Source organism: Rhinoderma darwinii, chromosome 3 (genome assembly GCF_050947455.1).
Source record: "Rhinoderma darwinii isolate aRhiDar2 chromosome 3, aRhiDar2.hap1, whole genome shotgun sequence".
In the NCBI taxonomy this organism is placed as follows: domain Eukaryota; kingdom Metazoa; phylum Chordata; class Amphibia; order Anura; family Rhinodermatidae; genus Rhinoderma; species Rhinoderma darwinii.
In genome coordinates, this window is record NC_134689.1 from 187,868,694 (window position 1) to 187,884,953 (window position 16,260).

Sequence of the window (16,260 nt, forward strand, 5' to 3'; positions counted from 1 at the left end):
GCGAGATAATGGGTGGTATGATTTTTTACCATCGTTCAGGCCATGCTGGGAGTTGTAGTTTTACGCCTTAAAAACTTATATGACAGGGGTTGCACTAAATTGAGCTGTATTCATGCTGGTGTTGAATTTATGTGCGGAGCTTGGTTTTAGTGTTGTATATATGTACTGAGCTTGGTTCTCATGCTGTATATATGTACTGAGTTTGGTTCTGGTGATGTATATATGTACTAAGCTTTTTTCTGGGGCTTTATATATGTACTGAGCTTGGTTATAGTACTGTATATATGTATGAGCGTGGTTCTGGCACTATATAGATGTACTGAGCTTGGTTCTGGTGTTCTGGTGTATTTATGTACTAAGCTTGGTACTGGTGCTGTATATATGTATGAGCTTGGTTCCGGGGCTGTATATATGTTCTGAGCTTTGTTCTGGTGCTGTATATATGTACTGAGCTTTGTTCTGGTGCTGTATGTACATAGTGAGCTTGGTTCTGAAGCTGTATATATGTACTGAGCTTGGCTCTGGAGTCCTATATGTCAGAGCTTAGTTCTGATGCTGTAATTATATGGGATATATTTATCATAACAAAATTGCAGGGCAGATGGAATTGTTTTCAATTCATTGTCTATTTAATGGGAACCTGTCAGGTAGTTTTAACCCCTTAAACCGCCACCATGCAGTAATACATGACCTGACAATATTTCCAAACATTCTCCAGTATGTTTTTTCTCAGATCCAGCAAAATCTATAAAATCTCACGCTATACGCTAATTACCCATGAACCCCTTCACGACCAGCCCACGTAGATTAACGGGCTGCCGTGCTGGGCTTTTGTTCTGCAACCCGTTAATCTACATGCTGTCAGAACAGAGTGCGCAGCGCTTTCCCTGTGCTCTGAATCTCTTAGAACACGCTGCTACTAGCAGCCTAAGTGCTGAGAGAAGACATCAGGACCGGATTGGTGTCGGTCCTGATGACGTGATCACCATGATAAACTAATCATGGTGTTCACAGCAAAGTTTGTTGCAGCAACAAACTTTCCTGCTGTTTGTTACAATGTATCTCCTCTCTCCCTGTGAGATCGTTCTGAGACAGTGGGGGAGAAGAAGCTGTGCCGAGCAGCTGCTGTGTGTCTCCTATAAAGACACACCGACTGTAAAAACACATAAAAACCACCTCCACATACAGTGAAGGAAAGAAGTATTTGATCCCTTGCTGATTTTGTAAGTTTGCCCACTGTCAAAGACATGAACAGTCTAGAATTTTTAGGCTAGGTTAATTTTACCAGTGAGAGATAGATTATATAAAAAAAAAAAAAACAGAAAAATCACATTGTCAAAATTATATAGATTTATTTGTATTTTGCACAGAGAAATAAGTATTTGATCCCCTACCAACCATTAAGAGTTCAGCCTCCTCCAGACCAGTTACACGCTCCAAATCAACTTGGTGCCTGCATTAAAGACAACTGTCTTACATGGTCACCTGTATAAAAGACTCCTGTCCACAAACTCAATTAATCAGTCTGACTCTAACCTCTACAACATGGGCAAGACCAAAGAGCTTTCTAAGGATGTCAGGGACAAGATCATAGACCTGCACAAGGCTGGAATGGGCTACAAAACCATAAGTAAGACGCTGGGTGAGAAGGAGACAACTGTTGGTGCAATAGTAAGAAAATGGAAGACAAACAAAATGACTGTCAATCGACATCGATCTGGGGCTCCATGCAAAATCTCACCTCGTGGGGTATCCTTGATCCTGAGGAAGGTGAGAGCTCAGCCGAAAACTACACGGGGGGAACTTGAAAACCATTGGTAACACATTACGCCGTAATGGATTAAAATCCTGCAGTGCCCGCAAGGTCCCCCTGCTCAAGAAGGCACATGTACAGGCCCGTCTGAAGTTTGCAAATGAACATCTGGATGATTCTGAGAGTGATTGGGAGAAGGTGCTGTGGTCAGATGAGACTAAAATTTAGCTCTTTGGCATTAACTCAACTCGCCGTGTTTGGAGGAAGAGAAATGCTGCCTATGACCCAAAGAACACCGTCCCCACTGTCAAGCATGGAGGTAAGAAACATTATGTTTTGGGGGTGTTTCTCTGCTAAGGGCACAGGACTACTTCACCGCATCAATGGGAGAATGGATGGAGCCATGTACCATCAAATCCTGAGTGACAACCTCCTTCCCTCCACCAGGACATAAAAAATGGCTCGTGGCAGGGTCTTCCAGCACGACAATGACCCGAAACATACAGCCAAGGCAACAAAGGAATGGCTCAAAAAGAAGCACATTAAGGTCATGGAGTGGCCTAGCCAGTCTCCAGACCTTAATCCCATCGAAAACTTATGGAGGGCGCTGAAGATCCGAGTTGCCAAGCGACAGCCTCGAAATATTAATGATTTACAGATGATCTGCAAAGGGGAGTGGGCCAAAATTCCATCTAACATGTGCGCAAACCTCATCATCAACTACAAAAAAACGTCTGACTGCTGTGCTTGCCAACAAGGGTTTTGCCACCAAGTATTAAGTCTTGTTTGCCAAAGGGATCAAATACTTATTTCTCCGTGCACAATGCAAATAAATATATATAATTTTGACAATGTGATTTTCTGTTTTTTTTTTTTAAATATAATCTATCTCTCACTGGTAAATTTAACCTAGCCTAAAAATTCTAGACTGTTCATGTCTTTGACAGTGGGCAAACTTACAAAACCAGCAAGGGATCAAATACTTATTTCCTTCACTGTAGATAGTTTAGTGCAGGCAGCTAGATATAGTTCAGGTAGTCTGTTAGGTAGATAGTACTCAGACTGGGACAATTAATTAGTTAATTAATAATCAATTAGGGCTTATAATGTGTGTGTGTATATATATATATATATATATATATATATATATATATATATATATATATATATATATATAAAATCATATAGATATATATATATTTATATACTGTGTGTATGTATGTATGTATATATATATATATATATACACACACACGTCTATATTATATATATATATGTATATACACACACACACACACACACACACACACACACACACACACACGTAATATATATTATATATAGACATATATTTGAAATTTGTTAATACTAAAAATTAATAATTAGGGATGTTATATATCTATAACATCATATACATATATACGTACATGTAATATATACGTATACACACATATACTTATATAAATCTCTTCATATATTTTACACGTCTGTAAATTCTAAATACATTGATTCATTGTTAGGCTGTGTTTACACGGAGTTTTTTTGCAGGAGGAAAATTCCTCCTGCAAAAACTGCTCCAGACGTTTTTTGCACAGTGATTTGACAAAAACTCGTCAAAACACTCGTCGAGGTGTTTTTTTTTACCCTTCTGACTGATTGAAATGTGGTTTTGGAGGCGGAAATCGCCTCAAGATAGGTCAAGTCGCTTCTTTTCTTTTTTTGCTCACGGTAAAAAAGCTCGTCCAACTCCCATTGAAATCAATGGGAGACATTTTTTGACGAGTTTTGAGGAGCGGTTTCCGTGCCGAAAAACTTGTAAAACAACTCAGTGTGAACAGGGCCTTAGGGTTGTTCATAAATTTATTGATCTATGGATTAGTGGACTTTTTCTTTGTTACTTTTATTAAAACTGTTACAAAAAATAAGTAAAAAAAAAAAAAAAAACGTAAAAAAATGGCACGCAAGTTATAGAACACTGAAGAGGCATTTGCTCTCTTGGATTCGGATAGTGAATGGGGTCACTTTTGGGGGGTTTTCACTGTTTTGGTCCCTCCAGGGCGTTGCAAATGGGACATGGCACCAAAAACCGTTATAGCAAAATTTGAGCTCCAAAACCCAAATGGCGCTCCTTCCCTTCTGAGGGCTGTAATGTGTTCAAATATAAGTTTTTGACCACATATGGGGTATTGCCGTAATCAGGATAAATTTCTTTACAAATGTTGGGGTGCTTTTTCTCCTTTATTCCTTGCAAAAATTAAAAATGTCTATGTTTCTACAAAAGAAATGTAGATTTTCATTTTCACAGACTAACGCCAATAAATTCAGCAAAAAAACTGTGGGGTTAAAATGCTCACTATACAACTAGATAAATTCCTTGAGGGGTGTAGTTTCCAAAATGGGGTCACTTTTTGGGGGTTTCCACTGTTTAGCTACCACAAGACATGGAGCCTAAAATATATTGTAATAAAAAGGAGGCTTCAAAATCCTTTAGGTGCTCCTTTGCTTCGGAGGCCGGTGTTTCAGTCCATTAGGACACTAGGGCCACATGTGGGATATTTATAAAAACTGCAGAATCTGGGCAATAAGTATTGAGTTGCGTTTCTCTGGTAAAACCTTCTGTGTTACAGAAATGTTTCTATTACAAATGAATTTCTGCAAAAAAAATGTACATTTGTAAATTACACCTCTACTTTGCTTTAATTCCTGTGAAACACCTAAAGGGTTAAGAAACTTTCTGAATGCGGTTTTGAATACTTTGAGGGGTGACGTTTTTAAAATGGGGTGATTTATGGGGACTTTCTAAAATAGAAGGCCCTCAAAGCCACTTGAGAAATGAACTGGTCCATGAAAAAATAGGTTTTGGAAATTTCTTGAAAATGCGAGAAATTGTTGCTAAAGTTCTAAGCCTCGTAACGTCCTAGAAAAATAAAAAGACGTTAAAAAAACTATGCAAACATAAAGTAGATATATGGGGGAACTAGTAACTATTGTGTGTGGTATGAATATCTGTTTTGCAAGCAGATACATTCAAATTTAGAAAAATGCAAGTTTTTGCAAATTTTCTCTAAATTTTGGTGTTTTTCACAAATAAATACTGAATTTATCGACCAAATTTTTTCACAGACGTAAAGTACAATATGTCACGAGAAAACAATCTCAGAATCGCTTGGATAGGTAAAAGCATTCCCAAGCTATTACCACATAAACTAACACATGTCAGATTTGAAAAAAATTGCCTGCATCCACAAGGCCAAAACAGGCTGTGTCCTGAAGGGGTTAAAGGGTCATGGGACGGTCCCGCTATCCTGAAGAGTCACAATGTCCTGCCTCCAAAACCAAATATCCATGTTTAATTGTCATCTCCTGGCTGTTCTACATCACTACCAGTCTCCTCCAACTTTCATGGATGCGCCATTGCCTTGTACTATTTGGGCATGATGTGTACTCTGCCAGGCTTCAACTCTGCACAGTGAATGCCTCCCCATTTACTCCCCTGTACAAAGCAATGGCGCATCCGCAAGCGAGGGTGGAGGCTGGTAGTGATGTAGAACATCCAGGGGGATGTCAATCAAAATCTGGGGGGCGCCATTTAAAGCTAGAATCGGACCTGGCTACGAGGCATCCCTGAATCTGTCACTAACGATTAGCTTTACGCATACATAGCTGACATGGTCATGGTTCTTTTACCAGACTTATCAGACATGGAAAAAATAACCCAGACTAAGCTTTTCTAAGCAAAACGTATGTCGGGTGTTTCTGGGTATGCATGGCTACTGGTCTCAGGCAGTTGCCTCATATACTTCTGCTTCTTTTAAGACTTACTAACTATTGCATTTCTTTGATAGGCCTGCAGGTTTTTATGTATGGAGTCACGTTGTTTCATTTTTTACTCTCTTATTTGCACTAGCAGCTTGACTATCCTGCTCCTACTATTATAACTTGAATTACAAGTCTGGTGGATTGCTCACTATCCTTACTTAGGTGGTCTGAACCTTTTCTCTTTTTACAATATGTATGTTTTTAATGTATATCAATAAACCTTATACCTTTTTTTTTAATCACATTTCTTGTGTTTAGCATTCATGTCTCTATAGGTGTTCCCTCATAATTTTCAGTGATTTAAATTGATCAATAATTCCTAACCTCGAATACTCCACACGCCCCTACTGCCATCCCAATTTTAGAAAAAAAGTACTATATTAAATACAATAGACAATGGCGTATGAATATATTATTTTATTGCGTTGCCCGATTTCGCCAGGTAATATTAAGAAGGTTTCTCTCTTAAATGGTGGGGTTATTTAAAAAAAAAAAAAATCTAGCTACAAATGGTACCAGGTTTATCAACATATTACCCACTCCTCCTGTTTTCCTACTATTTTTTTTTATCTCGATGCCAAAAAAGCTTTGGACAGGGTCCATTGGGGATCCCTGTTAAAGTTTCTGACAAAATCTAGCTTTGTGGGGTGAATGTAAAGGGCTATAATCTCCATGTATACATATCCTTCTGCAGAAGTATATGTTAATGGGGTCTTATCACAAACTTTCAAAATGTCTAATGGCAACAGACAGATCCACTGTCTACACTAATATTTATATTTATTATTGAACCGCAGGCATGTCATATCACAGTAAATGGTCTCATTGTTTGTCGTAGGGACCATAAGATTGGCCTGTACGCAGATGATGCGATTTTGGTCCTGTTTTCACCTATTAGCTTTGCTTCCTAGAGTGCTTATAACCCCGGAGAGCTTTAGTAAGGTTTCAAATTATAACAGTAATTATAATAAACTGCATCTGCTCCCAAAACATGTCAGCATCACATTGAGCCAAAGGATATCAAGGTTAGTTTTATTTTTCTGTGTTGAAAATTGTATTACTTATCTCAGAATGAAATAGACTACTTAAGTGGTTTCTTCAAATTAAACATTTAAAGCAAGAAATCCAGAACATATTAGACTTCTAACTATCCTGGATTGGGTGGATAAATCTAGTTTAGAGGTGGTTTTTGCCCCAAATTTTGTAATTTGTTTTGGACTGTCCCCCTACAATTTCCCCAAGTATATATATCAATTAGCCAAACTTTATTGCTCAAATTGAATGATCCGTTTGGATCATCCCACAGTGCCTTCTCTGGATGCTGCAGCCGCTCTATTACCAGTTACCCGTCCTGCCTGCCCTGGATCTACAATTTTGCTGCCTCTACCGCCTCACTATGACGGGAACCCTAGAGCCTGTAGAGGGTTAATCAATATACAATCCACTTTAGGTTGCAGGCCCATCTCTTTCTCTCAGGCCAAGGTGGCATTTATTATCTCTATCCTCGCTGGCAAAGCCCTGGCATGGGCGAACCCAATCTTGGAACGTAAGGGTCCGGAATTCTCTGATCTATCCCTGTTCCTAGAGACTTTCCATACAGTGTTCGAGGAACCGGGTCGAACATCCTCTACAACTGCCTCACTGCTAACCCTCAAACAGGAGGAGTCAACCGTAGGGGAGTACGTGATCCCCTTCCGTAAAATGACGGAGGAGATGGCTTGGAATAATGAGGCCCTGGTGGCGACCCTTTAGCAGGGTCTTGCTCCTCATATTGAGGATTAACCCCATAGTGACCAGCCTATTTTAAACCTTGATGACTAAGCTATTTTTTAAGTTTTCCCATCATCACATTCAAAGAGCTATAACTTTTTTATTTTTGCGTGGACATAGTGGTATAAGGACCTGTTTTTTGCAGGACAAGTTGTATTTTTTAATAGCACCATTTTGGGGTACATATAATTTATTGATTAACTTTTATTAACTTTTTTTGGGGCGTAATAGAAAAAAAACCAGCAACGTTATTCAGCGGGTCGTTACGATTGCGATGATACCAAATTCATGTGATTTTCTTAGGTTCCACTACTTTTACACAGTAAAAACACTTTTTTTTTTCCAAAATTATGTGTTTTTGTGTCTCCATAATTGAAGAGCCATAACTCTTAGTTTTCCGCTGATGCAGCTGTATGAGGGCTTTAATTTTGCAGTACGACTTGTTATTTCTATCAGTACAATTTTGGTGTGCACGCGACTTTTTGATCACTTTTTATCACATATTTTTGAAGTCCGGATGAACAGAAAACAGCAATTTTGGCATTGTTTTTTATTTTATTCTTTACAGCGTTCGCCGAGCAGGTTAATTAACATAATAGCTTTATAATTCGGGTCGTTACAGATGAGTCGATACCAAATATGTGTAACTTTTTTCTTTCATAATAAATAATTTTTTTTCACTTATTTATTTATTAATAACTTTTTTTTTTTACTAGTCCCACTAGGGGACTTCACTATGCGATCGTCCGATTGCTTTTATAATACACTGCAGTGTATTGCAGTGTGTTACTGCCTGTCCGTTTACAATGCTATTGAGTGCCACATCTAAGGGGTTAAACGGGCGGATTTAGATCTGCTCGCTCGAGCAGTGCTGCCCCAAGTTCTCAGCTACCTCCGGTAGCTGAGAACAGGGAGCTTTAACTGCTCCCGGCGGCTCAGCTTCATTCTGATGCAGCATCATAAAAAGGTGTATGCATCAGAATAAAGCCCCTTAGTGGCCGCCGTGAAAAGGCGTATTGGCGGTCACTAACGGGTTAACTGGCAGCTCGAGAATTTCCTGTCACCTTGAATACCTTAATACTTCTGGCTACCCGGATCAATATGCGGATCCAAGTGCTCACTCCGGAAGTCCATGGGGAGGGACCTTGTACACTGGCACCAAAATTCCAAAGGCCGCTACTACCCAGTCCTACTACACCTTCAAAGGAGCATATGGAGGTAGATAGATTCCGATTGTCCGACCAGGAACGGCAACGCAGATGAACGACCGGATTGTGTCTGTACTCTGGCCAGTTTTATGCATAAAAAAACCACTAACACTATGCCTTTCCAAAACTCAATGTAATATGTTAAATAACTTTGTGTCACATAGGGTGCGTGGACCCACTGGGCCGTACCGCCTTAACGGTATGGCAGCTGGCCAACAGGACACAGGTCAAAGTCTATAGTTCGTATAGGTATACCTATGGTAGCTTCAGACAGTAGCAAGACAGGCGCGGATGGGACTAGGCAGCAGGCAGACACCAGGCGTGATGTAGCAGGACAGGCGTGGTACACAGCGCAGCACGACTCCAACTCAATAAGGCACTTGGACCAGGATAGCACGGGATACTGGTAGCAGGAACGGGAAACACTGGGAACTGGAAGACACTTAGGAGTCCATAAGGAGAGACAAGCTAGCGTAACCATAACAAAGCTCAGGCAATGCAGGAAGGGTAAGAGCCTTTCTTATAGTCCAGGGTGCTCATGGGCTAATTTGGTCTTTAATTCAGGTGCGCACACTGGCCCTTTAAGAGCGGGCACGAGCGTGCGCACGCACCCTACGGGACACAGCAGTGCGAAGCGGTAGGGAGTGCTGGCGTCTCATGAGGAGGAGATGGGGACCAGTGCTCACTGATTCATGGCTGCGGGGGTCAGGTGGTAAGCAAACCTGGCGGTCCTCGGCCATGGGCATTACAGTATCCCCCCTCTTACACCCCCTCCTCTTGGGGCCAGAGCGAGACAGAAAATATTTCAGGGGGGTAGGAGCATTGAGGTTCTCTTCTGGCTCCCAGGACCTCTCTTCAGGACCAAACCCCATCCAATCCACCAAATAAAAGGTTTTTCCACACACTCTTTTGGTGTTCAGAATCTCCTTAACCTCATAAGTATCTGACGAACGGCTGGGAAGCACTGCATAAGTCAAAATCTTGGAGAAGCGGTTCAAGACCACAGGCTTCAGAAGGGAGACATGGAAGGAGTTGGGGATCTTGAGGGTAGTAGGCAGCTGAAGCTTGTAGGAGACCGGGTTGATCTGTTGCAAGATCTTGAAGGGTCCGAGGAACCTGGGAGCAAACTTGTAAGATGGCACCCTCAGCCGGATATTTCTGGAGGACAGCCAGACCTTGGTACCTTGAGAAAACTAGGGATGTTCTCTTCTCCTTGTGTTTCCCTTACGTTTCATGCGGTCCACCGCCAGCAGATTTGGAGGATCGGGTCAGCTGCCAGATCCGCAGGAAGTCCCTAAATGCGGAATCAGCTGCGGGCACTTCGGACATAACGGACACTGGGAGAGGAATTTGTGGGTGTTAGCCGTAGACTATGAAGAACAGTGTATTTCTTGTGGACTCGCTAGTATGATTATTATATGAGAACTCGGCCCAAGGAAGAAGATGCACCCACTCATCATGCTGCTTGGAGATGAAGTGTCAAAGATAGTTCTCCATGATTTGGTTGATCCTCTCGACTTGACCATTGGACAGAGGATGGTAGGCTGAGGAAAAGTCCAACTTTACATTTAGGCGTGGTACACAGTGCAACACGACTCCAACTCAATACGGCACTTGGACCAGGATAGCACGGGATACAGGTTACAGGTAGCAGGAACGGGAAACACTGGGAACTGGAAGGCACTTAGGAGACCATTTTCAGAGACAAACTAAGGTAAAGACAACAACGCTCAGGCAATGAAGGAAGGGGCAGAGCCCTTCTTATAGTACAGTGTGCTCATGGGCTAATTTGGTCTTTAATTCAGGTGCACACGCTGGCCCTTTAAGAGTGGGCACGAGCGTGCGTGCGCACCCTACGGGAAACAGCAAAGCGAAGCAGAAGTGAGCGCTGGCGTCTCCTGAGGAGGAAATGGGGACCAGCGCTCACTGATCCATGGCTGCGGCCGTCAGGAGGTAAGCAAACCTGGCGGCCCGTGGCCATGGGCATTACACTATGGAAAACTGTAGACTGGTACATACTTTATACCACATAACGTAGTATTAAACATAAAATCTGAACTCTCAATTTAATACAGCTTCGAAAACTTAATATTATTTTTTTTATTTTAGAATATGCATAGCATTGGTCTTCAAACTGTGGTTCTACAGCGGTTTCAAAACTACAACTCCTAGCATAAGCAAACAAAGACAAACATGCAGCGGCACACTGAAAACAGTAAGATATATACCATTATTAAACATTTAACCGATTCCCGACCGCTCACTGTAAATTCACGTCGGCGCTTGCTGGGCTCTGTGCACTGCCGACGTGACTTCACGGTGAGTGTTAACAGAGCGATCGGGTGTCTCAGAGTGGTGCTGACACCCGGATCACGTTGTTAACACCTTACTCTGGCCCCGGAGACATGACCGGATTGGTTCAGATCCCGATCATGTGATCAAGGCATCGCAGGGAAAGTTTGTTGTAGCAATGGCCTCCAGTTCTGCCATGCACGAAAGCTTATGAGGACCAGCCAGAGGCTGAAATTATAAAACTGAAAACTTTCAACATTTTAGTGGTTTTCAAATTGGGGTCACTTTTGGGCGGTTTTCACTGTTTTGGCACCACAAGACCTCTTCAAACCGGACATGGTGCCTAAAATATATTCTAAAGAACCAGGAGGCCCCAAAATCTACTGGGTGCTCCTTTTGCTTCTGAGGCCTGTGTTTCAGTCCATTTGCACACTGTGGGAAGTTTCTAAAAACTGCAGAATCTGGGCAATAAATATTGAGTTGCATTTCTCTGTGTTACACAAAAAATTGTATTACAAATGAAAGTCGGCAGAAAAAAATGAAATTTGTAAATTTCACCTCTACTTTGCTTTAATTCCTGTGAAACGCCCAATGGGTTAAAAAAACGTTCTGAATGCTATTTTGAATATGTTCAGGGGTACAGTTTATAAAATGGTGTCAGTTATGGGGGGTTTCTAATTTACAGGCCCCTCAAAGCCATTTCAGAACTGAACAGGTCCCTGAAAAAATAGCCTTTTGAAATTTTCTTGAAAATGTGAGAAATTGCTGCTAAAGTTCTAAGCCTTGTAATGTTTTAGAAAAATAAAAGGATGTTCAAATCAAAAAACGATGCCAACATAAAGTAGACACATGAGAAATGTTAACTAGTAACTATTTTGCATGGTATTACTATCTGTTTTACAAGCAGATACATTTAAATTTCGAAAAATGTGCACATTTTCTTTACATTTTGCTATTTTTCACAAATAAATATTACATTTATCAACCAAAGTTTCACTAACAAACTACAATATGTCATGAGAAAAAAAATCTCAAAATCGCTTGGATAGGTTACAACATTCCCAAATTATAACCACATAAATTAACACGACAGATTTGAAAAAATCATCTGCGTCCACAAGGCCAAAACAGGGTGTGTCCTGAAGGTTAAAAATATTTATACTGGATTACTGTTATATTTACTGTATTTGAATTGTGAATCTCTTAACACACATTTTGATCATATTGTTTGAGTCCACCTGCCATGACAAGGAGACCTACGTCAAACACTAAACATTATGCCTGTACAACAAGAGACTAACCTCTCTCTTGGTCCTAGGTGGTCATTGCATGCTGAGAGCTGTAATTTTTCAACTGCTGGATAGCATACGTTGGGGACTACTAATGAATAATATAATGTATATATTTACACCCATCAGCCATAACATTAAAACCACGAGCCTAAAATTGTGTAGACTCCCCAAGCGCCAATAGTTAAAATAAATCAGCAGTACTACAAATAGTATCAGTGTAGCCCAGACCCAAGGACTGACTGTTTACTTGCTCCCTAATATATCCCACCCCTTACCATTGTAACAAGAAAATCAATGGTATTCACTTCACCTGTCAGTAATATTAATGTTATGGCTGATCCGTGTATATAAATTCACTTTAGCAGTTGTGTCCAGTCTTTAAAATCATTCAATATGATTCTTCAAAAAAAGCATTGGGTCACGAATTAGATAGCCATGTATATTATCATGCACACAAAGTTGCATTATCTAGAAAATAAATTCACAACATACTGTATTACGGTTGCACGATGCATCGAAACTTCGATACTGTTTAGATACCGTGCACCCTCAAAACGGCTTAATACCGTAAATTCATGTATTTCGATACAAAGCTGTGTGACCGCACAGTTTAGTATTGTAACAAATGAATATAGTTAGAGCGGGGCTGTGGCTGTGTAATACAGCCATTGCCCCGCTCCTGACAAGTGTGCGCGCGGTCAGTAAGATGTGGTGCAACCAGCGCTGCAGTAATGAGCGCAGGCACTGAAGACAGAACATGGAGGGCCCACTGCAAAACACTCCCATGTTCTCTCTTCAGTGACTGCTCCGCCGCTCATTAGTGCAGCGCTGCCGCATCACCTCATGCTGACCGCGCACACACTTATTGTCATTTGCGGGGCAATGCCTGTATTACACATCTGCAGCCCCGCTCTAACGGCGGAGATCAGAGAAACCCCTCATCTCTGCCGTTATTCCCTTGAATGCTGCGATCAAATCTGACCACAGCATTCAAGGGGTAAATGAGAAGGGATGCCCTTTGGATCGCGTCACAGGTAATTCCTGTGACGCAATTGAGGGACATACTAGATATGGGAAGAGCCCAGGGTCCATTAAAGGACCCCAGTACTGTCTAACCATATTTCGTGTTGTTAGGGCATACTTGGGTATGTCCTAACAACTGCCTGTCTACTATAAGTGAACACAGGCTAATGTACTGGCATATAGATATATGCCAGTACATTAACGTTTGAAAATAAAAAAGTAAAAATAAAGTAATGTTAAATAAAATAAAAAAAAAAACATTTTATTTACAATAAATATTAAAATTAGTCTCAATATATAAAACATACACATATTCTGTATCGTCGCGACCATAACAACAAATTTATAGCGTCATTTATGAGGCTTACGCGGTTTTAAAATAAAATAAAAACTGCTATCTTTCACTTATTAATGAGGCATGAGGTATTATGAATTTTGAACCTCCATGTGCCTCACATCAATAGTAATTAACCAAATCATGTACTTCAAACATTAACCCAATGTTGTCCATTATCACTGAGGAACATAATGGGGTTAATTACTATTAATGTGAGGCACATGGAGGTTCAAAATTTATCACACCACGCGCCTCACATCAGAAAATGGAAGAACTTTTTTTTTTTATTATTGTTGGCAAAGTATTGTTTTGGTATCGAGAATCGCAATACTACACTAAGTATCGGTATGGAAGCCCAAATTCTATATGGAAGCCCAACCCTATATACTGTATAGGAATTACAGTATGTAATTAGTACAAATTACCTGTATAACAAGTGAACATTTAGAAATTAAAATGCATGACAAACATATTTTACACATACAGTAAGTAAAACTTAAGTCAAACTACACAAATGACTTGACAATAACATGGGTTAATAAAAAATATCAAAGTACTGTATGCACCTGAATATTAACTCACAAACCTTCAATTTTGGCATATTCTGTAAGTCTGGTATAATTGATCAAGGCAGCTTTCTCAAGGCACCTTCTTACAACTTTTTTAACTTCTTCAGCAGGTATGGGAGTAGCAATGTCTTTCATCAACACCTAAATAACAAAAAAACAACAAAAAAACTTACATTTTCAGATGAACTATCAGTCAGTTTATGTAGTGCAGTTTATTCAATGATTTGAATTTTTGTATCAGGGGTAGGCAATCTTGGAGTTGCAGAAATCTACCAACATAATAAGGAGGGTTCGGAAGATCTTCTGCAATAAAAATAAAAGTATTTTCAGGAAGTTTAGCCCATTATATCCCAAACTTCACAAAATAAACATGCATGCTTGTAGCACCCTTATTGCTGTTTTTTAATAATGCCACCACAGCACTCCCATTTACAGTGCAAACACAGTGCATCTAAATATGATAGCAACACAGTTCTCTCATTAACAATGCCACCACAGTTCTACAATTTACAGTGAAACCATAGTGCCTACGATAATAATGCCACCACAGTGCCCCTATTAACAATGCCAACAAAGTGCCATTGACCGTTTCTCAAATATGGCATACTTCATTCCACTATCTGGCTTTTCTACTGTTACTTGTCTGACTACTATCGGACTTGTCTGCTTTTATTATAGCTCGACTGTTCGCAATGGCCGTTGCTAGCGGTTAAGTCCACATCTTCGTACGGAGGTTAAATGGTGTATTCTCCGTTCCCTAGTTTAGCCTCTTTGCCTCCATTGACAACACAGTGAGTCCACAGCATCATCTGTAGGCCCGGCGAAAGTCACTACTTCAATGGGCCCCGTGAAAGTCAGATAGTTTAAGATAGATTAGGTTAAAGAAATCCTCTGTACCAATAACCTGACCCATTTGGAAACATTTATTACAGCAAAACACGATAGACTGTGTAATAAGTCAAGTCAGGTACCTAATTGTTCATACAAGTTACGATTAAAATAAATTAGGTTGTGCCAATTACAATAACTAGTACTGTAAGATTTTTCAAATATTAGTAGTTAATAGTTCATTTAAGTACACATCTTCAAACACTCCTATACAATGCATTTGGAAAGTCTTTAGACCCTTAATTTTTTCACATTGTTATGCTGAGGCATTGTGCGAAAATAAACCCCTATTCAGTGTCAGCCAATTTCAGTTTTTTCATTTTCGTTTTTCCCTCCTCGCCTTCGAAAAGCCATTAGTTCTTTCTTTTTTTATCGAGATAGCCATATGAGGGCTTGTTTTTTTGCGGGACAAGATGTAGTTGGTCATGGCACCATTTATTGCACCGCATAATGTACTGGGAAGCTCAAAAAAACTTATTTGTGGGGTGAAGTGGGAAAAACCAGCAATTATGCAATTTTTTGGGGGTTTTGTTTTTACAGCGTCCATCAGGCGATAAAAACTACATGTGCACCTTATTCTACGTGTTGATAGGAGTATGGCGATACCAAATTTATATGTTTTGTTTTATGTTTTACGACTTTTTTAAAAACACTATTTGCTAAAAAAATAAAAAATGATTTGTTTGCCATGTTCTGAAAGCCATAAGGTTTTTATTTTTCTGTCAATTTAGCAATGTAAGGACTTCATTTTTGCAAGGCGAGATGTCGTTTTTACCGATATCATTTTGGGGTATATGAAAATTTTTATTACTTATTATTTCATTTTTTTGGAGAGCTAAGATGACCAAAAAACAGCAATTTGTGTGTTTTATAAAAAACAATTTACGGCATTCGAGCGGGTTAAACAAAGCTACATTGTGATAGTTCAGAAGCGGGTTAAACAAAGCTATATTGTGATAGTTCAGACTTTTACTGATGTGGCGATTCCAGTTATGTTAACTTTTATTTTTTTAACATTACCATAGGGGAAAAGGCTTTTTTTTTCTTTTTAAATATAAAAAAACCTGTTTTTTACTTTTTACTTTTCTTTATTAGTCCCCCTTGGAGACTTGAACCAGTAATCTTTGTTAAAATATTGAAAAAGGAAAAAACTAAACTATTGTATTGACATAAGTAATCAGACCCTTGACTCAGACCCTTGAAGCACCTTTGGCAGTGATAACAGCCCCCAGTCTTCTTTGGTATGAAGCCACAAGGTTTGCACACCTGGATTTGGGGGATTTCTGCCGTTCTTCTCTGCAGATCTGCT

The 16,260-nt window shown here is 39.9% G+C and overlaps 1 protein-coding gene across 11 annotated transcripts in view; it reads right to left on the reverse strand.

Moving 5' to 3' along the window:
* The window catches only part of CADPS2 (calcium dependent secretion activator 2), a 616,089-nt gene that overhangs the window by 191,138 nt on the left and 408,691 nt on the right, over positions 1 to 16,260 (reverse strand). For all 11 annotated transcript variants that reach the window (XM_075857164.1, XM_075857163.1, XM_075857166.1 and 8 more), the window contains exon 16: positions 14,081 to 14,204. In XM_075857164.1, coding sequence (XP_075713279.1) covers positions 14,081 to 14,204 — 124 coding nt within the window. The remainder of the gene's footprint in view (positions 1 to 14,080; positions 14,205 to 16,260) is intronic.